Below are 20,232 nucleotides of genomic sequence, written 5' to 3'. Positions count from 1 at the left end.
CACACTAATAGACAACAGGTAAGGAACAAACACAATCAGGAAAACTGATTTCCACATTCGAGACAGGCATGCAACCTGCAAACCTCACCTCAGTATCATTGCTCAAAAATGTACTTGTACTTGAGTACTGGCAGCAACACATCCGCAGCCCTATTGCCTCGTTACAGCATGTTGACATCCTTGCACATGATTGGCTGTGACTGCACCCTGTTGCCCTTCCCTCTCTCCCATTCACATCTAAAGCTGAGCAACAACAGACTCATTCACTGACTCAAAAACAGCCATAGAGCAAGAATGGACAAAGTAGAGTTCAACGGGGAAGTGATGGATATTAAAGACCAGGCTTCCAGACACTTGTCCCCGGAAACAATCAAGAGGCTGATCCACCAGTCGCAGGAGGCAAAGAAACAAGCCTACTGTCCGTACAGCAAATTCAGAGTGGGAGCTGCTCTGCTGACGCTCGACAACCGCGTGTTTACAGGTAAAGTAACACAAGAAGCGGAGCTCCTGGGTTGTTTGATCAGAGACAATATTTGGTTTGAGGGCAGAAATTCAGGTTTTAGGATGAATTGAATAGGTACTTTTTAAAAATTTGATTAAATAAATTCTTATTAAATGTTTTACTAAAATGTACCTTTGAAAGTCTTTTTTGTTATCAGAGCTACAGTATTATGCAATATGTGTTTGATTCTAGTCTATTGCTGTTGCTTTGTTGGAGATCTTTTGACACGTGGCAACATTTCATTTATCTGACTATTTGTATATGTTTTTCCCCCAAAACCATAAAAAGTACAAAGAAATTGATCATTTGCTTGATAGGAAGTTTTTATTTACAATACTATGTTAATGATAACATGAGCTCAGAGTAAAGGTTTGATTTCAACATGTCTTTCCACACGGGCCCGTTATAAAATCCTCACCAGGGTCAGACCCACCTCAAATGCACTGTTTATCCTCACTGAGATGTCAAATCACTCTGAACACCAAGACAAAGACAGAACGGTCCTGTCCACACTGCTGGACTGCGCAAACATGAGCGAGTCACGTGTCCCTCAGCAGAAATCTCTGGGGAGGGGAGGCAAATGGCTGGCAAACAGCTGTGAGTGCAAAGACCCCCTGAGTAACTATTTGACTAGCACAGAGGTAAATACTGTAGACGGACCCTTTGGTGATGAAAGGCTTCCTTTTTTCCCCTTGCATTTCCAGGTTTTAGCTATTTTTCCAAATATGACAAAACAAAAATGGCTGATGATAATATTTATATACCCGACAGGTTGCAATGTGGAGAATGCATGCTACAATTTGGGGATGTGTGCAGAGAGGAACGCAATATCTAAGGCGGTGTCGGAAGGCTACAGATCGTTCAAGGCTATCGCAATCGCCAGGTACAGTACCCTCCCACTCCTGAGTAACTATTCTCTGACGCCAGCCCACGCCCTTCTCTTGCACCATCATCATTCCTCCATTACCCAACCATGACTCACTTTACTCAAGATCAGTTTTTTTTAAGACATCACCAAAAACTTCACACACCGAGTCGAACCTCCATCCATTATGTTTCACATCTAAAAGTCCGTCTTATGTAACATCCAACCAACTGACTCGACTGCACTGACCAACTGGCGAGGCAAGAACCAGTCGGCTGAGTCTCTGTCAAGCAGCAGAGCATGAGAAACTGTATGGTCGAGCAAATGATCATTAAAGGAGGACCAGGGGAATGTTTGACAGAACTGGGGAACCTACAATATGACGAGATCAATTAACAGATCAACACTGTGACTCGCTGCCATCGGTCCTAACCATCAAACACGGACAACATTGATGACTGATTTCACAATCAAGTGCAAGTTTACCTATTTGAAAGAACTTTTCCTCATATGCTTTGCAGTGACCTGAACGACCAGTTCATCTCCCCCTGTGGTGGCTGCAGGCAGTTCATGAGAGAGGTATTATCTCCGCTCATCTTGGTCTGGGGTACTTTTTTCTTTTACCGAGCTTGTAGTTTCCAGTCAGCGGTACTGCGTAGTATAGAGCTCTCCTTTATAGGACAGATGAAAATGTTTTCTTCTAGAGTTTTTGTTTGAAGAGACCAAATGCCTTGTTCTACATCGCTCTACACATTATGCTTTAGACAGTGTGTGCTGATTTAGATGCTAGCAATTTTCTAATTTCTTTTTCTTTCTGTAACAGTTTGGCTCCAGATGGGATGTGTACCTGTCAAAGCCGGACAGCTCGTGCCTGAAGATGACTGTGGACGAGCTGCTGCCCGTGTCCTTCGGCCCCGAGGACCTGTCCATGAAGAAAGTCTTTGACATTCCTAACGAATACTGAGCCTGTATGTTAGTTTAAAAAAATGACAACATGTTTTTGGTTTTTGAATGGTCATGGTGTGTGCTGCATTTAATACTCATGCATAACATATGTTCATGTAAGGCAGTATAGTTATATTTATGGTCAATATTTTATTTCTTCTACTATCTAATTTTAAACATTGTGAACATATTTAAATTAACTCTACGTTTGCTGTAGCTGGACAATTCACTGAGCCTTAATTGTACCTACATTAACATATTGAGTGCTGTATTGTTATAGAAAAAAAAATATTCAAAAATAAAAGTAAATGACAAATAGCAAAGCAGGTCAAACTCATCCACATATTTTAATAAATAAACTTTTTAAAAGGAGTTTCTTTCATAAGTTACACGTTTTATCTTATGGTTGGATATGGATGTAAACTTCAAAGAACATGAGAAAATAAACCACCGAATTACAGTGTACGGAAAATATTATTTCTTGAGCCGCAAATTATTAAATTGCAGGAGACCAAGGTAGACAAACATTTTTGCCAATGCGAATTCACTAAGCATTTTTTAGTGATTTTTTGTTGTTGTTCTGCTAAATTCATGCATTAACATTTACAGTGGTTGGAAAGTACGGTCGGATTTATCGCTTCTCCCTGATTCAGAAAAATTACCAGCTTGAAAAAATAAGTGAAATCAGGCTCATATAAAAAGAAACTGTAAAGACAAAACTGCAAACTTCAGCATTCTGGATGCCACTTAACAAATATTCAAACAAAAAGAGGAGCAAGGCATGGCAACCTGGTGTGAGCAAAGAAGCCTCAGGAAGAACCCCGATCACAAATCCTTCATGACAAATATGATGAAATGTAATGGTGTTATGTGAATAAGTCGATTATTGCTTTTTTTTATCATGCTGGGAACTCGTCTTTATACCTGGAATCAAGAAGGTTGTGACGGATCTACTAGAAAAACAAACGGTCAACTATCAGGTTCATCTCAAGGCTCCGAAAAGTTCACAAAAACAGATGATTTATCATTAACTCTAACTCTTTTTCATGTCCTTATTCTCTTCTCTCTCTAAATTCTTCTATTCTCAGTTCATTCACCTGCTTCTAAAGAAAGCACAGGTGGAGAACCGATCACACAGCCCGATTCTCCATTAGACGAACATAATGCCAACCTCATGAGAGAGGGCTGTCTCAAAGCACATTTTAGATGCTCTAGATGGTTTTAAGTAGTTTTATCGGAAAAAATAAAATTGCACTTATCCCATGCTGTGTGAATTCACCTTATACGTGTACAGAGACAAAAGTAAGAAAACAACACGAGGAACTGTAGCTAGTTCACAACGTACATCCCGTGTGTGTGTGTGTGTGTGAAGTTTGACTGTGTATGTCTCTGTACAGAGGACACAATGTGATGTCTACAGCTCAGCCTTTGCCTCAACATGTGTTTGTCTCATGTTTTAGAGACGCACACAGGTGCATTTTAAAGGTGTGTTGTCGCACACCACGCGAAACCATTGATTTCCGACTGCTACACACTGTAACAGATGAAAATGCTCAGTGCAGAAACTTAACTCAATGAAAAAGAAATTAAAAAATAACTTGAAAAACAGTAACACACTGCCGTTTCCTTGTTAAAGAAGTTAAATCTAGAGAAAAGACCATGATGTGTCTGTGCTGCCACTTGTACCGATCTTACTTTGACCTCAGCTGTCTCTGTTTGCGGTCTCATCGAGAGAGGGCCATGCAGGTACCTGTAACCTGGGCAGGGTGCCCTCCATTAGTCTTTCCATCCATAGTCCCAGTCTGTCAAGCTTATGGTGCACTTCTATGCTGGTGGCCCTGCTGGAGCCTCTCTTGGGGCGGGCCCCGTCTTCCCTGGAATGGGACCGGGATCGAGAGTGGGAGCTAGACCTGGACCTGGAGCGGGACTTTCTCCTGCTGTCGGAGGAGAGCGAGGTCTCAGACGAGGAGTCGTTGGGGTCGTCCCCCGTGAAAACGGGTCTAAAGAGGCAAAAGTACTTCTTGTGGCCGTTGAGGGCCAGGACGTGTCCGGCGTAGTCTGACGGCTCCTCCTCATCGTCTGACTGGCCCTCACTCTCTGCGGCGTCAGAGACTGAGCGAAGGAGTGATGGCATCCAGTAGCAGTGCTTATCAGCGTTGAGGAAAGAGAAGTGGAGTGTCTGGGTCCTGTAGTGGCACAACGGTTTGGGATTAATAGGAAGAACAAGCAAACGTTTGATGACAGATGTGTCATTGGAGGCAGATCTGAACTAAACCATTCACAATTCTAAGGGGCTGAGGCTCACCCAGAGAAAGAGAAAACCTCCTTGGCATATTTCCTGAGCAAGGCATTCTTTGAGGCATTGGTGAGCACCAGTACAACATTTATGTGGCCAGGCCTCAGCTTGACGAGGTTACTGGTGTACGTGATGTCCGTCAGCTCCGTCACTTCCACAAAGTCCTTCTTAGGAGGGCAGCTGCATGGACCAAAGAGAAAAATAGATGGATTAATCTACCAAGGAGGGGAATGGGGAGAAAAGTGGGGATTACATATCTGTGGATTTTGTCAATTTTTTTACAGAGTTAGTTCTAGATTCAGTCAGTTTCTCTTGTTGAGAATGCTGATGTGAAAAGATAACTTTACGTGACAATACATGCTATCTGTGCTTTACTCAACATATCCGATGTTGAGAGGAGAATGCACACTGCTGCTGGAATATGTGGAACAATACTCCAAATGCAGCAGCAAAGGATCTGGATAAGGCATTAGCCAGCTATAGATTAACAGAAACGGTTTACAACTAAACCATTTCTGTTAAACCGCTGACATATTTCTTTATCCATTTACTCTTTGTTTTCAAACTCTAAAGTCAGATAGCTTCCTGAAGTTTGCCGTTCACATATGACAAACGCAGCAGGAGATCAGATGCGTTCACCACAGCAGGAATATTTCCAGAACATCCAGGATAGGGGTGGTGTCTGGGAAGAACACCAATTCATTTTCGCTGACATTTTTCGAAAATCTTACTCGGGGGCTGGCAGGAAAAGTTCTCTCACATACAGCCCCTCTGGGAAGGTTCAGGAAAATGTCCGGACTTCAGTGCATGTCTAAAAGCAGCTCATCACTATAGGCCTTTATTAACGCCGGAATTTACTAACGCCATACTCTGTCCCATTCAATTAATAATGACTAACTGGTTTTGTGTGGTTACAGAAATGTTTTGACAACTCCAGGATGTGCTTTAGTCAGAACAAGCCACAAAAGCCCCAAGGTCCGGTCAGCTGGATGCGCAGCTATACAACTGCAAAATGAGTCTTAAAAAGCATCTCTCCGAGTCTGTGAGTGAAGTAGGGTGTTCATGTAAAACAGGCATCTGGTTGCTCAGGGTCCACCTTGTGTCTGCCTAATCCCACTACATTACCTTGCATTACTTGCTCGACTTGATGCATCGTCCTCAGTTTGCGGTTGCTCCTTTGGCTTAGGTTGTCTGGGTTTGTTCTCACCTGGCTCGCTGGAAACAAGATCACAGTAAGGAAATCATCAGTGTGGAGAACCAAAAGCTCCGAATACTGTTGGGGAAACCCTATCCAGCCTGTGTTTGGCTCAACTTGTAATGAAAAGAGCAGGCATATAGGCATATAACATATAGACGTTAGAGACAAAATAAATGCTAAAATATTGCAGAGCTAATCAGTATCATTACATATAAGATGTTCTTAATTCAAGTCCAATGTTTAGGCATATGATTAAAATGTGAACCTCTCACCTGAACGCCTGGATGATGACGGTGCCAAAAAGGATGAAGAGAGCCGAGAAGATCAAGGACAGAATGGGCATCATCTCTCGCCTGGAGGAAAGATACACGTGATTGTCGAAACATGTCTCCTACATGAACACAAAGCAGCCCAGATCGACCAGTGACAGCCAATTTGTAGGAGGTGCATCACAGGTATGATGAGACACAATAAATGACCACCAGCAGAGCCCCAGTGTCGCAACATCTTGATGCCGGTGCGTGATTCAGCTTCTGATGCATTTCAAAAATTTCTGCAGACGGGCTCTAAATGCTGCAGTCCTCCTGCGTAGGTGTCGTCTTACCAGTTTGAGTAGAGAAGGTCATCATATATTTGAAGGATGTATTCATAGGCAGCATTCATCCACTGAATAATGAAAATCTGACGAGATATTAAAAAAAGGCAATAAGAGAAAAAAATGACAGATTGTCAGTAAGATTGATTCGTGCACGTCTGTGCACATACAGTCTGCTGGTGTCACAGTAGTTCACGAGTGTGTGTGTCTGCTGTGACTTACGGGGGCCATCTCGTTGTTGAGTTCGGGCAGAGTGGCGTCCGAGCTCAGATACGTCGGGTCCTTCTGAAGGAGCTCCAGCTGCTCGTGGAGGCGGTACTTGTCTTCCTCGCTGCCGTTCCAGCCACCACTCACGGAGCGGTACAGGACCTTACCGGCCTGGCTCCGCCTCTCGAGAATCACCACCTGTCAGTGGAGTTAAAGGGCACGTACGCTGTAAAGTGAGGCTTTGTGACACATCAAATTTGAGATATTTTTTTTATCTGATGCAGCCTGGACTTTCAGGTTTTACCAGTGCACATTGTCCTGTGTATGTGCTCACTGTGCATGTTTTTTCCCCACTGACCTGAGGTGACAGTGCAGCCTGATTGTGGCGCAGTGCCTGACAGAGAGGCTGCTGCTGACGCTGGTAGACATATGCAAAGCGCAACACCTCTTTTCTATTGGCTGAGGCGAAGTCGACGAAAGCCTTGTTGCCTGGTAGAAAGGCTTGGTCCTCCCCAGTGATCAGCAGCACACAGTACCTGCGAACCACTCACTCAAGTCAATCCGCAAAAAATTCTTGATAACCATTGCAATGCTTGTCCAATTATGTTATTTGGATCTCTACCTCTTTACAGCTGTATTATTATAATTAGTTAAATTAGAATGTTCCCCTTCTATTTAAATTCAGCAAGAGTGGACAAGACACTTCCTTTGATTATTACACAACGTGTCTGTATAAGCACTGTATCAAGAGCAGGAACAAAGGCTACAACTCTCTCTGATCATAAAATGTCTTACTTCCTCCGTCGGTGGAACTGCTTGACGGGACACAGCTCATCAAAAAGCCGCTGGTTGACGAGCCGAGGCACCTGCAGGAACTTGTTGTTTGAGACAAACTCATCCATGATCTGCTTCTTCAACCCTCTGGCCTGTGAGAGAGAGAGAGAGAGAGTTCAACGGGCGTGAATGGCTTAAAGAAGGTGGGTGCACAACCATCTTTACTGTTCCTTAAATGCCATTGATGCCAGTTAGTCATTGATGCCAAGATTCAAGCTTTGTGTTGTTGGCGACAAACATCAAGATTAAATCGAGCCAGAGATTTCAGATAAACAGGAAGGAATGTTGTGGTAATGTTAAATGGAGGTTGCGGTGGTCTCAGGTGCAGGGTGTTACCTGGATGATGTCAACAGGCTTCTCCGTGTCCTCCTTGAACAGCAGCATGGTGGGGGCATAGGTATTTATATTGAACTGACGCAGGAGCCGAGTGCAGTGCTTGTCGCCCTGGTCCACTTGGCCGAAACGCACGTAGTCTCTGAAGGCGAAGGCTGTTAACTGGAGAGTAGAGTGGGAAGATTAGAGCACCCCAAATAAACACACGGAGGAGGGTTCAAGTCAAACTAGTATCTGCTTTTATATAAAATTTTACACATAGGATAGTTTCTCTGAATCTCTTTCCCCATCTTGAACTGACACGTTTACTGTAATTAACATATGGAAAACTATATTGCCAGTACATTTAAAAATAAAAAGATTATAATAATTTGATTATCCAAAAGTAAAATAATCTAAAGACGGATCTCAGACAGATGCTTCTGTTGATGCTATTGTGCTCTAATTTATCCGGTGTGTGTGTAGCTTACTTTGTAGAGCAGGGGAACAATGGGGACTTGGTCAAACAAGAGAACACTGGGCTTATTTTCCACATGCCAGTTATCCAGATAAGATAGGTAGTTGTCATCTGTGATCTGCAGAGAAAATCGAAATTATAAAAAAATTAAAACAACAACAAAAACAATGGTTACACGTCTTCAAGAACCTTAAGCAAGTCCACATGCCTTCTCACAGTACTAAGAAATACCCTGACCTGGGTGAATGAAAATCTACACAGACTTGATGATTTGTACTACTATTCATCTATGAAAAAATAATCATATGCGTTACAGGTAATTCCTCATCGGGTCTATGAATTCCATGAATGTTTGTGTGAGTTGGAGTTAGTAGTTACCCTTTCGACCAGTTTGTGTGGCAGCAGGTCTTCGACGAACTGTCGCAGGTGTTCCCGTACCACAGCTTGATGGAAGAAGGTCACCCGGCCGTTCACCAGCCCGATGATGGAGGGAGCGCGGTGAGCTCCCAGCTGGTTGGCCAGGCGACGCTCAAAACCCAGGTCCACAATGCCAATGCCTACACCTGTTGTGTGAGCAAAAAATACACTGCTGTGTTACCTGGTTCAGTAGAGCAACACACATGTCGTCTGGTACATGACATTATTAAATGCAGTATAGCGTGTGCATGCAAATACATAGAGCTGCCTTCCTACTGACACTCTTGATGTTTAGTCTTTTTACATATAAAGGCAAATGTGGCAGAAATTGCACCTAATTGTCAAAGAAAAACACAATGGCTGTTCAAGTCCAGTGGCGACTTTTTAAAATCACAGATTAAAACAAAGTTCTAAATTATTACATTAAAAACCACTGTGCTGGTTAACATGGAGGCTTAATGGGCTGCATTTCAGTCACTAATTCAATTTTATAAAATACTGCGCACATCAGCACAGAGTAGGAGGGAAGCAATCAGATCAAGCATCAGACTTGATCTAAGGGACACTGGGAATGTTTCTAATTGTCAGAATTAACACTTTAACTTTAAACTCATCTCCTGTGCCAAAAAACTGTTACACAGGCCTGAATTTCTCCCTCGCCGCACCGTTTCACCCCAGGGGACCGAGAAGAACAAATAAACACTTATGAAAGATTAAAGAACTGGGCAGCTCTCTGTAAAGCATCTTAACACACAAATTACATTTGTCCTAATGGCCTTCAACTGAGCGCACAGCGTCCAGCGGTTAGGATGCTTTTAGGAAAACCAACACTTTGATCCTGAGGATGTGTTGAGGGGCAGGCTGATGGGAGTCTGGTGACGGCAGACTTACCCAGCGGCTCCAGCTCCTTCACCGTCTCCTTCCACACAGGCTCAATGTGGATGCATGCGAAGCACCACTCGGAGGTCACTTTGATCAGGTACGGCCTCTTGTGGCTGTCTGGAAGGACGTCGCTGTTAAAATGTGCGTGGTGAAGCAGGTACTTGCTGTCTGCAAAGTCCCTGGACCTGGAGGAGCAGCACAAAACAGTGGAAGCAAAAAAGTGAGTCTTTTTTTTTCAGACTTTAAGAGACTGTTGGGACATGACCCCAGAGAAATCCGTCTGTAACTCCAGTCGGTTTACTCATTCTGAATCTTGGTGAGATGCTGAGTAGAGGCAGAGATCCTTCTCTGAAGAAGCTAACAAAATTCCACTTAAAGGGACATTTAGTTTGGTAATCAAAGAAAAAAGTTTCATTAATCCTTTTTCACCCCATCAGGCAATGAATAAAGTGTTTAACAATCATCATAGAGTCGAAGTGGACTTTTGTGCCACATATAATTAAACTCCCTCCAGGCCTTCCAGAAAAATCCAGTTCACAAGAATAGGACTGACGTGAGGTCACAGTGACTCATGCAAGTAAGTCCTCAAATCTAAGAAGCTAAAAACAGCATATTATCATATCCGTCATCAAATATCTGCACAACAGGACTTGATCATGCAAATTTACAAACCATGACCGAAACATAGGAATTGAAAAATAACGCTCGCCGCTACAAATCTTGGTAATGGGATTTTTTTTATCATGATTACCATTAATAACACACACACACAAGGAGGAGCCCAACAATAGACTGTATATAAAGATGGATGACGTGACCGCTCCCCACAAGTGAAGTGATATACAGTCTATGAGCCCAACCAACACCACTCTCTATATATATAAATATTTTTGAACACAGGTTATGGGAACGTGGAGAAAAAGGTTTTGTCAGCAGACACATGAAGAGACATGTTCTCTTATCAAAGAGAAATTGTTCTTAAGCATGTTTCTACTTCTGATGATTTTGAAAAAGACATACCTAATAACGAAATGACAAAGTTTATCATCTCTCAGCAACTCAAGTACACCTCTGCCACTGGTGTCTTCACGAACACATGATATAAGACACAGTTATCCTTTGGAATCTCAATTTATTTATTTATTATTTTTCTATTTTTCTATCAGTGCTTTTTTTCAGATTCTATCTAAATAACAGCGACAACTAAACAGGTGACGCACAACACAAAACATGTATGTATGAGCTTTTATTATTATTATTTTTAATTTAATCAATTGTTCGTAGAATTTTATGCATGTATGTATGTATGTATGCCTGAATGCCTTTTTTTGCCCACTGTGTTACACCAAATTTCCATGCAAGTGGAAAATACGGATTTCTCTTACCTGGGGAAATGGAAAAAAGACTCATCGAAGTAGAAGCTGTTGTGGAAGCTGCGGAAGCCGTGATGATGCTGTGACTGGCCAAAGGGCTGGCTTTCATCCATCTGCCCGTAGCGGTCGAAGTTGGACCGTCGCTCTTCATTGGACAAAATCTTTGTGCGAGAGAGAGTGAGCGGAAGGCGGACGTGAGAGGACGGTGTTGGTGGTTTTAAAGGGGTGGTAAGCGATATTGGAGAAAGCTTGTCTTTTCCTTTTTCTTGTTGTTGATCATTTTACTGCCCACAGCCTCGGGTATGTGAGACACGCTAACCACTAGGCCAAAACCACGTGAGTCGTGGAGTGATGTTTACAAACTGCACAAACAGTTGTTGTGAGGCGCTGTACGCACCTTTTTTTTTTTGCTTTCGATATACAGAACCAGGGCTGTGTCGAAAAACTGGAATTTCTTTTGCCGCACACACAAAACAAAACAGCTAGCAGACAGTGAGGACAAATCCGCTGATTTTTTACTGAAAGTGTATTGGATTCAAATCGCTTACTGACCCTTTAATTTTTGGGGATATGAAAGAGAGAAGTCGACACAGACTGAGGCACTTCCTGTCAGAGGTGTCAGATGGAGCTTGTATTTCATTTTGCACATGTTATATGTTGTGAAGCATTTTTAACCCACCTCATATGACTTAGAGATCTTGATGAACGTGTCCTCAGCTTTTGGGTCCTTATTCTTGTCTGGATGCCTGCAGGGGGAAAAACCATCCCATACATCAGAGCTGGATTCATACAGGGTTTAGATGAAGGTTCACTCTATTTATTTATCTTTTTAATCATTTGTAATTGCGTCATGGTGCGTTCAATGACAGGTGTCAGACACACTGTTAGCTGAATGGTGCAGGATGTGGTGGTGCTGTCAGTCACTCACCATTCCCTGGCGAGGTTCTTGTACGCCCGTTTGATTTCTGCTTGACTGGCGCCCCTGCCGACCCCCAGGGTTTTGTACGGGTCGTAGTCAGAGGCGGTCTGCGCCACCTGCTCACCCAGAATCAGTAAAAAGATGGCGAGTAGGACCGCACACATCCCGGGATGTCGGCTGGTGCTCCTCCTGACCGTCATTGCTCGCAACTGCCCCGGTCCAACGTTCACGTCAGTGAACACGCTACCGAGCTGCCCGGTAGAATACTGCTTCACTAATGTCACTGTCGCGGACAAATGTATCAACCAACTCTCTTACATGACCGGGTCTGCTGGCTTCCGGAACGTTAGGTTTAAATACAAAGGACATAATAGTATTTTACTACGATGAGGCCATTTTCTCAGCTAATGGGCCGGACATTAGCAAACGTCAGTGTCTTCCCCCCGCAATGAATTATCAAGCTTCCGGTTACATGTTTCAGAATAAAATCCCCTTTTTTCCGTTAGAAAAATTTGCAATTATTCAAAATTCAATTATAAGTTAATGTCAGTTTAGGTTGAACTAATTGGATGTAAAGTGTTTTTATCAAAACGCTTCCATTTTTTTCTGTGTCAACTAATCGACACAGAAAACATTGTAGTTTTATTTCATATAGACGTAATGTCAGGCTGAAAAAAAAAGCTTTGGTTTAAAGTGGGGTCAACAAAAAAAGGGAAAATTCCATCATTATTAACATTTCTGTCTGTCCACAGTCATTAAACTCAAAGATTTTGAGTTTACTTCATAAAATAAATCAAACAAATGTTACGTCTATGTTTTAATTTTGAAGGAATACTGACTTCATCTCCTCAAACTTGACACTGCAACACCAGACGCATAACTTTTTTTCCCACCCGGTGGTCTGCAATGCCTCTGATTGGCTTATCCTGAGAGCGTTCCCATACTTTAACCAATGATCTGCCTTCTTCTCTCAATCTTACTCAATCAGAGGCGGGGAAGGGGCGGGTCTTCACCCACCTCGGGTGGTGGGGTGAAATGCAGCATAGTAGACAGACACTGTAAATTGACTAATGCGCAGGCTCCAATCAGCAGCTGTTCTCCAAGTGCTCTCCGATGAATGTTATGTCCCATTTTCAGATGCCCTCTCTGATAAGTTAGTCAATTGCATCTTGTTTATGTTATAAACGCTTCCCTACTAATAATAACAGCAATACAAATCATGCAAAGCCCTTTGTTCACACGAGTGTTTATGTGAGCCCCCCTCCGTCAGGGACTTCACTTCCGGTTCGTTTTCCGTCACGAACACACAGAAGCCAGCGCACAGAGCCCGATGTGTCTCAACGCTCCGACACCAGACGCGGACACGGCGATGCGCTAGCTGCCTCCCGCTCGTGCTGGACCATATCACTCCACTCGTCACTGACCTGCCCAGACGCCGTGGAACTCCCCGTCTCCCGCGTGGATCAATATGAGCAGCCTGCGAGAGGGAGCGAGCTCACAAAGTGCGCACCGGGTCTCGTCTTGGTAGCTAACGTTAGCCCCCGCGGAGCTGCTGCTGCTGTCGGTCGGTCTGTGGCCCGCTCTGTCCGCACCATCCACGGGACTGCTCCTTGTCCCTCAGTAAGGTAACTGACAAAAACAACCCTCTTTATCTGTCTACGCGTACAGCGTGTACAGCGTGTACAGTATGTACAGCGTGTACAGTGTGTACAGTGTGTACAGTCCGGCTGCTGAGATTAGCAGTGCTGCAAAAGCCACAGTGCTGCTGCTGCTGCTGAGGCGAGGCTGCTTGGCTAACCTGCTCCGAACAGCTGCAGACGTCCAAGGCAAACATCTGTGATCCACATGCAGAAATGAACAACCTTAATGCCTGCAAATATTGACTGTGCCATCAGCCATCCGAAGGCTTGTTTTGTCGCACACGATCTTCGCTGATGCTCACACGTGTTTGTTTACATCTGTCACGTCTGGAAACGCAATAGTGAAGCGAGCTCAGGTGAACATGTTTACTTAACTGCACCTTCATTGAGGCACATTTTCCATTCTTCCAAATGCAAAATTGTCTATTTATAAGTGTGCTTGTTCTCATTCAGTCACCCGATGCAAAGGTTTCTTATGACGCTCACACGAATCGTTGGGTGCTGACTGAGTCAAATTTTGGTGCTTCGGTGATCATCTTGATGATTTGAATTGCATTGACACCAACAATCGTTTGTGTTTTTTTCCCGCCGCAGACACACGGAATCATGAATCTGTTTCGTCTGGTGTGCCGCCACAAGACAGCCCTGGTCATCGGCACGGTTTGCAGCTTCGCCGTAGTCCTTGTCTTCTTGGCCAAGTGTACGTCGGAGACCTTGAAGCAGGGCCACCCGGACCCTCCAGGGTTGGCCCCCCGCGCCATCGCTCTGCAATCCCGTCCAGAGCAGCATAACCCCCCCTCCACCGTCAAAGACTTATCGGCGTTTCTCGTTATCCTCATCACGACCGGACCAAAGTACACAGAGCGGAGGAGCATCATCCGAAGCACCTGGCTCGCCAAGCGGGACTCTGATGTTCTGGCCATGTTTGTGGTCGGAACTCAGGGGCTTTCCAACGACGACCTTCAGAACCTCAACACAGAGCAGGGGCGCCACAAAGACCTGCTCCTACTGCCGGACCTGCATGATTCTTATGAGAACTTGACACTCAAGCTGCTCCACATGTACTCCTGGCTGGACCAGAATGTGGAGTTCAAGTTTGTCCTCAAAGCAGACGATGACACGTTTGCTCGCTTGGACCTCCTGAAAGAGGAGCTGAAGGGGAAAGAGCCCAGCCGGTTGTACTGGGGCTTCTTCTCGGGGAGAGGCCGAGTGAAAACGGCCGGCAAGTGGCGGGAAAGCTCTTGGGAGCTTTGTGACTACTACCTGCCCTACGCTCTGGGTGGGGGCTACATCCTCTCTGCTGACCTGGTGCGTTATGTGCATGTCAATGCGGGTTACTTCAAAACGTGGCAGAGTGAGGATGTGTCACTGGGTGCCTGGCTGGCACCGGTAGATGTTCGGCGGACGCACGACCCACGCTTTGACACGGAGTATAAGTCGCGCGGTTGCAACAACAAATATCTGATCACACATAAGCAGAGCTTGGAGGACATGCTGGAGAAACACCAGACTCTGCAGCGCGACGGCAGGCTCTGCAAGGAGGAAGTCAAGCTGCGGCTGTCCTACGTGTACGACTGGAGCGTGCCCCCTTCACAGTGCTGCCAAAGGAAGGATGGCATTCCGTAATTTTTTTCCTTCTCACGTGGTTGAAGTTGGCTTTGGACTCGCATCATCTGAGTCAGGGAAATTAAGGGATAATGTTTGTCAGCAATACTCTATTGTTACATAATTTGAATTTGTGTAACAGAAACATAGTAAAAGCATTGATGCTGTAAAATTAAATTTCACATATTGCTTACTCCATCCAGGCCAGAGCATCCAGTATCCACAAATTTGAAAATAGCATTCAATAGTCTCTATGTTAATGTAGACCAGGTGTGAATTATGTTTTTCTGATAAATTGCCCTTTTTGTCAAAACAGATTAGAGGATTCATAATTCTTAAAGAGGTGGATGTATGGATCAAATCAACATTTATTTCAAATCAACCTCCACACGAATGGGATTTTAAACAGTGCAACAGCTTTTACTTTGAAGTCAAGCACCAAAAAAAAAGTCGTTCCGTCACAAAATGGTTAATAGTTGGCTGAGAAATATTATCCCTTAACCTTTAAATCGGAAGCTAACTCCCAACTTACGTCTTTGTTGACCTGTAAATTCCTTTTGGCCTTGTTATTTGCACCCACGATAATGTCAGTGATCTCCTTGGCACCAGTTGTCCATGTCGGTGGCCTCCTTCTCTCACATGTCTGTACTTCTTCTGCTGGACCTCTTGCTAAATGTTTTTCGAAAACTATATGAGAAGTTTTTATGTTATGTGTAGTAGATAGAGGAAGGTACCACAGTGCCATGATGTCTACATTTTAATTTGTATTTATTTATTATTAATTTATTCTTCAGCAAACACAACACACTGGTACTGAGGCACAGTGGATGGGGTTGCTGCTTCTGAGTAGAATTTGTATTTATAAACATGTCTGGGGGGAATTACGTGTATTTCAAATAATTACTGGAGAAAGACATGTTCACTTTTTAATGTTTACAGTCAACGGTACACAAAGTTTAGGGAGTTGCACAGAGTGTGTAAGAGAAAATGGTTGAATGTGTTTTATTCAGCAGGCCTTCTTATTCATTATACTGGAGCCTACGTGAGGAGTCTGATGATATTTACATCATTGTTGTGTCTCTGATTTACATTTTCAACGCCACAGTGACATTTCACAGTTTGGTTGGTATGTTTACTTCACAGAGATTACAGAGAAGTTATTTGTGAATTGGTTTTATTTTAATTGTTTTGCAGCACACAACAGATTGAGGCCATATCCACGCTTGTGCGTTTTTGTTTTAAAGCACAGTTTTTAGGGGTTGGCAACACTTAATCATAATTTCCAAAATTCACCATTTCTTCCCGTCCAGACTAAAACTCAACCCCAGGGTTTTTAGGCTTTAGGGTTTTGAAACCTCCAGAGTAATGTAAACGCCACACCAATATGTTTAATTTGAAAGTGCATCACCTTTGCTATGTTCACTGACATCCACACTACTCTGGAGTTCCTTCTAAAATTGAGATTTTTGCAAATGATGACGTGTATACACACACACACACATTCGCTTACTGTTGGTTCTCATCATTCATGACTTGAATGCAAGCTGCAAAGTGAACATTAAGTGTTGCTAACGCTTAGCTTTCTGTAACAGTTCAACCTCGTCATCAGGCCAAGAAAAGAAATTCCAGCTCTTACTTCTCAGCTATTGCTGTTTCTTGTCGTGATATCTACTGCAACTCAGAAACCCACTGCAAAGTCTATCAAACTACAAACTGCTCCCTGTTTACACCTCTGCATGCATCACCAGTGTACGCGAGTCGTCAAGTGAAATGTGTTTTTGGGTGTGCTTATTTCTGATGCGGACAGAGATTGTGTTTGTTATGTAACGCTTTTTAAAATGGAAATGTACAAGTGTGGATATAGCCTCAGGCACTACTCCAGCAGCTGGCACTTGGTCACTTTTTAAACAGTCCATAAATCATAATTGAATGATTTTCTGATGTTAGACTCTCCAACCATAACTCACTCTGTGATGCCAATGGCTGAGTGTACAGCAGTTTTGAGTTAAAGGACAAACGGTTGAGGAATCCTGCAAAAAGAGCCACAAGTTAATTCCTGTGACTGTTGTTTTTCTCTCCATGGTCACAAGCAGATTCTGATTCAATTTAACTTATGTTTCAGTGTTTGTCTGTATGTACATGGTCAGCCTCCCCGGATGTTTTATTAAACATTTTATATGTACTCCTGTCGCTTGTATTCTCATTCTATATATTGTCTATGATCTTTCCACAGCTCACAATGATAACATCAGATTTAAAGAAATTCCTTGAAAACTTCATCACTATATAACTTTACAAGTGAAGTCCACAAGTCCACTCTTTGATGCTTGGCAATGTTGGACATTCTATAGGACTAATTACTTGAGGTCTTCCCTATCTGAAATACAAATCTCATACTGCACACTGTAAATGATACATTTTCTGATCCTCCAGATGACTTGACGATAGCACGGGAAACTGTTCTAGTAGCTCTGGTTGTCACGATGAAAAAGTTTGCACGTGCTTCAAAGTTCCTCTCACTCGGACAAACTCTGGTACGTCCTGTAGGCTCTCGTTCCTTTTCTTCTCCTCCAGCTCACACTGCAAAACAGGAGACATCTGTTGGTTCTTGCTCTAGCTTTGCCATCCTCCTCATCCATATCCACAAATATGTGCAGGCGTGCTCGCACATACCCCAAAAGGTATTCGATAATTTCAAAAGCTGTTTTTTTTTCTTGGTTGGGTGTAGGTTTCTATATTTGCTCACGGTACTTACGACTTGTATTCTCTGCTGCATTGCGCGGAGCTTCTCCTCAAAGTCTGAGGGAGGGTGGAGGGCCAGCTCCCCCTGCTTGTGCTGCTCTCTCTGCTTGTGTTCCAGAACAAGCTGCAGCTCCGACTTTCTCTTCGGCAGGAGACCTCTGAGGACACATGAACAAAAATACAGACAGAAAGTTAGATCTCTATTTTAAGATAAGCAACCAAAAATTCAATAGAACCTCCTCTGGAGTTCTATTTATTTACATTCAGTACCGATTGCTTCAAATGGTGCTGTTGGTTATTTGTCATAAACTTGAATGTAAAGGGTTTATTCAGCACAAAGATACACAGAAGTCAGGTGTGTTTCAGTAGAAAGTAGCTGTGAAACTTGCTGATGATGAGGTCTGGGGAGGATAAGGTCTCCGCTCTCTGTGCTCGTATTTCGGCTGTCTCAGACACAAGAGTGAGAGGACTTGCCCCCCCCCGTTGAGGGATTAGCTCTGATCTCTGGCGAGGCGTTGCAACTTTGACTCAATCAGTGTTAAACACCACCTAAGCATGTCGCTTATCCCAGGTCACAGCCCCGGTCAGCAGAACAGGGGGAGTCTGAGACTGAGGCAGGGGTCAAATAAAAATGCTGATCCGGGGATTTATCACTGCTTTACTGATAGCAGTGTAAACTTCCCTTGACCACAAATGTCACATGGAGAAACAGAAAACGTTGAAATCTGAAATTACTAAAATGGGACCTCTTAGAGCTGACACAAGAAGGCAAGGAAAATGCTCAAAATCTGCTGCTTCAAGTCGAGGTAACCACTGGTACAGTAGAAGCCCCTTAACAGATATTAGATTAATTTGTACATTGATCAGAATGTAGCTGCTGCCTATGTGAACTGATCATATGCATTCCCTACAGAGCTCAGCGTTTTCTCACCGTCTGTGGCAGAAGAGCAACTCTTGGTGAAGGGCTCTGCATTGGTGAGACGCCAGGACGGGATTTGGCAGCTTCCGGGCCCTGATGAGGTCACCATCCTCCTGTTGTTGAGTCTCGATCACCTGGTGAGGTTGGACCATCGAGCAGTGATGTCTCTCTGACAGACATATACAAAGACCATGCAGCACACACGGCCACATATCACTGTGAGCGCTTTATCACACAGTACGGGTAAATGGGTAAAAAATGTTAATTGTAGCTTTTTAAAGGTGATGGACTATGATTTATGTATTAGATTCACTAAAGCTATATAAAAGTGATTGCATCTTACCTCTATTTCGAAGACCCATTTTTTGTGACACCTGAATGAACAGAAGACAATTTAGTCATTTCCATTTGCAAAATCTGCTTTAAAAATTTGAAAAAGATATAAAGATCCTTTATATGCTTTTAGAGCATAAAACATACAATTCCACACTGACCATTCTGCCAAACCACTAACACTTTAATTAAAGAAAAAATCTCAACTGGGAATCTTCACTCTAGCTTATATCACATCAACACAAAAGAGAAAATAAATCATTGCTGTCCAAAAATAACACAGTATTCAGTATTTTGTAGCTGAAATGAATAGTAAATTACATTATAAGATATCATATATATATATATATATATATATATATATATATATCTTCTGTCCTTTAACATCTGAGCACAGAACAAACTATATGCATTATCCAAACAGTGGCCCAGACAGAAAAATGTTTTAAATTAACACATATATTTATTACAAATTATATGTGTATTAGTCCTCATATAAAAGGGATGAAAATCAGTCTTACCTGTGTGCAATGGTGGAGACGCATTGTTGAGAAAACCGCGCGCTGAAGTTTTTTTTCCTGCAGAAGTGAAAACGAAAAAAGGATTGGCTCGCTTCTGTTGTCAAGACGAAGAGCAAGCTACAGTTACAGTGACGCTAATCTGAACCGGTGTGCCACACTCTCCTTTGATCAAATCTTATTAAGTGCTTTACGTCTCTTTGTTCCACCGTTGTCACCCCAAGAGAGAATCTTCTTTTGTCTCAGGTGCGGAAACAACATATGGGGGGATTAAGATAATGTGATGAAAAGATTAAGATAATGCAACATAATTGCAAGACATAACAAAACCCACTTGGCTGTTGTATCTCTGCTCTGGGAATCCATGTAACATGGATTAACATGTAGACATATAATTATAAAAAATGATACGTATAAATGTAGTTAATGTGATCCTAATGTGCCATTGTGACAAAGTGTGTTCAAGTGTTTGTTATATTGTATATGTGCATACAGGTATCATGCTATTATAAAAACATAATGCAAGTGTGAGTCTACATCCGACCAGTGGGTTTGAAAATATTCAAAATAGGTGATACATTTTTTCAAATCACGAATGTGAAAAGAAACTGCAACCCACATTGTATTAATTGTATATACTGATAGATATCTA

At 43.0% G+C, this 20,232-nt stretch overlaps 4 protein-coding genes across 20 annotated transcripts in view; 2 read left to right on the top strand and 2 right to left on the bottom strand.

The window, feature by feature from the left end:
• The first annotated feature begins 193 nt into the window (after positions 1-193).
• On the top strand, positions 194-2,684 carry cdab (cytidine deaminase b). The gene is made up of 4 exons (XM_035632500.2): positions 194-481; positions 1,274-1,385; positions 1,889-1,946; positions 2,191-2,684. The coding sequence occupies exons 1-4, from the start codon at positions 295-297 to the stop codon at positions 2,329-2,331; spliced, it is 498 nt and encodes a 165-aa protein (XP_035488393.1). The 5' UTR covers positions 194-294; the 3' UTR covers positions 2,332-2,684.
• LOC118309878 (dnaJ homolog subfamily C member 16) lies at positions 2,641-12,803 on the bottom strand. Its single transcript, XM_035632470.2, has 15 exons — positions 11,833-12,803; positions 11,584-11,650; positions 10,917-11,065; positions 9,541-9,716; positions 8,611-8,795; positions 8,246-8,350; positions 7,779-7,937; positions 7,404-7,534; positions 6,967-7,144; positions 6,624-6,806; positions 6,411-6,487; positions 6,079-6,159; positions 5,734-5,823; positions 4,618-4,788; positions 2,641-4,498 (listed from the first exon to the last, which is right to left on the bottom strand). The coding sequence occupies exons 1-15, from the start codon at positions 12,021-12,023 to the stop codon at positions 4,015-4,017; spliced, it is 2,427 nt and encodes an 808-aa protein (XP_035488363.2). The 5' UTR covers positions 12,024-12,803; the 3' UTR covers positions 2,641-4,014.
• Positions 12,804-12,932: 129 nt separating this feature from the next.
• On the top strand, positions 12,933-17,250 carry b3galt6 (UDP-Gal:betaGal beta 1,3-galactosyltransferase polypeptide 6). Its single transcript, XM_035632473.2, has 2 exons — positions 12,933-13,448; positions 14,058-17,250. The coding sequence occupies exon 2, from the start codon at positions 14,070-14,072 to the stop codon at positions 15,087-15,089; it is 1,020 nt and encodes a 339-aa protein (XP_035488366.1). The 5' UTR covers positions 12,933-13,448; positions 14,058-14,069; the 3' UTR covers positions 15,090-17,250.
• The window catches only part of LOC118309883 (protein FAM107B-like), a 9,484-nt gene continuing 6,450 nt past the window's right edge, over positions 17,199-20,232 (bottom strand). For 8 of the 17 annotated variants that reach the window (XM_047332822.1, XM_047332825.1, XM_047332818.1 and 5 more), the window contains 5 exons: positions 19,584-19,640; positions 19,073-19,103; positions 18,742-18,863; positions 17,824-17,968; positions 17,199-17,648 (listed from right to left, as the gene is read on the bottom strand). In XM_047332822.1, coding sequence (XP_047188778.1) covers positions 17,547-17,648; positions 17,824-17,968; positions 18,742-18,863; positions 19,073-19,103; positions 19,584-19,640 — 457 coding nt within the window. In that variant the 3' untranslated portion in view covers positions 17,199-17,546. Of the gene's footprint in view, positions 17,649-17,823; positions 17,969-18,741; positions 18,899-19,072; positions 19,104-19,583; positions 19,641-20,232 lie in introns of all 17 variants that reach the window. The other 9 variants (XM_047332816.1, XM_047332817.1, XM_035632488.2 and 6 more) reach the window with 3 other exon arrangements.

This window comes from Scophthalmus maximus, chromosome 6 (assembly GCF_022379125.1).
Source record: "Scophthalmus maximus strain ysfricsl-2021 chromosome 6, ASM2237912v1, whole genome shotgun sequence".
In the NCBI taxonomy this organism is placed as follows: Eukaryota; Metazoa; Chordata; class Actinopteri; order Pleuronectiformes; family Scophthalmidae; genus Scophthalmus; species Scophthalmus maximus.
The sequence above is the reverse complement of the archived record's forward strand: the minus strand, read 5'-3'. Positions and strand labels throughout refer to the sequence as shown.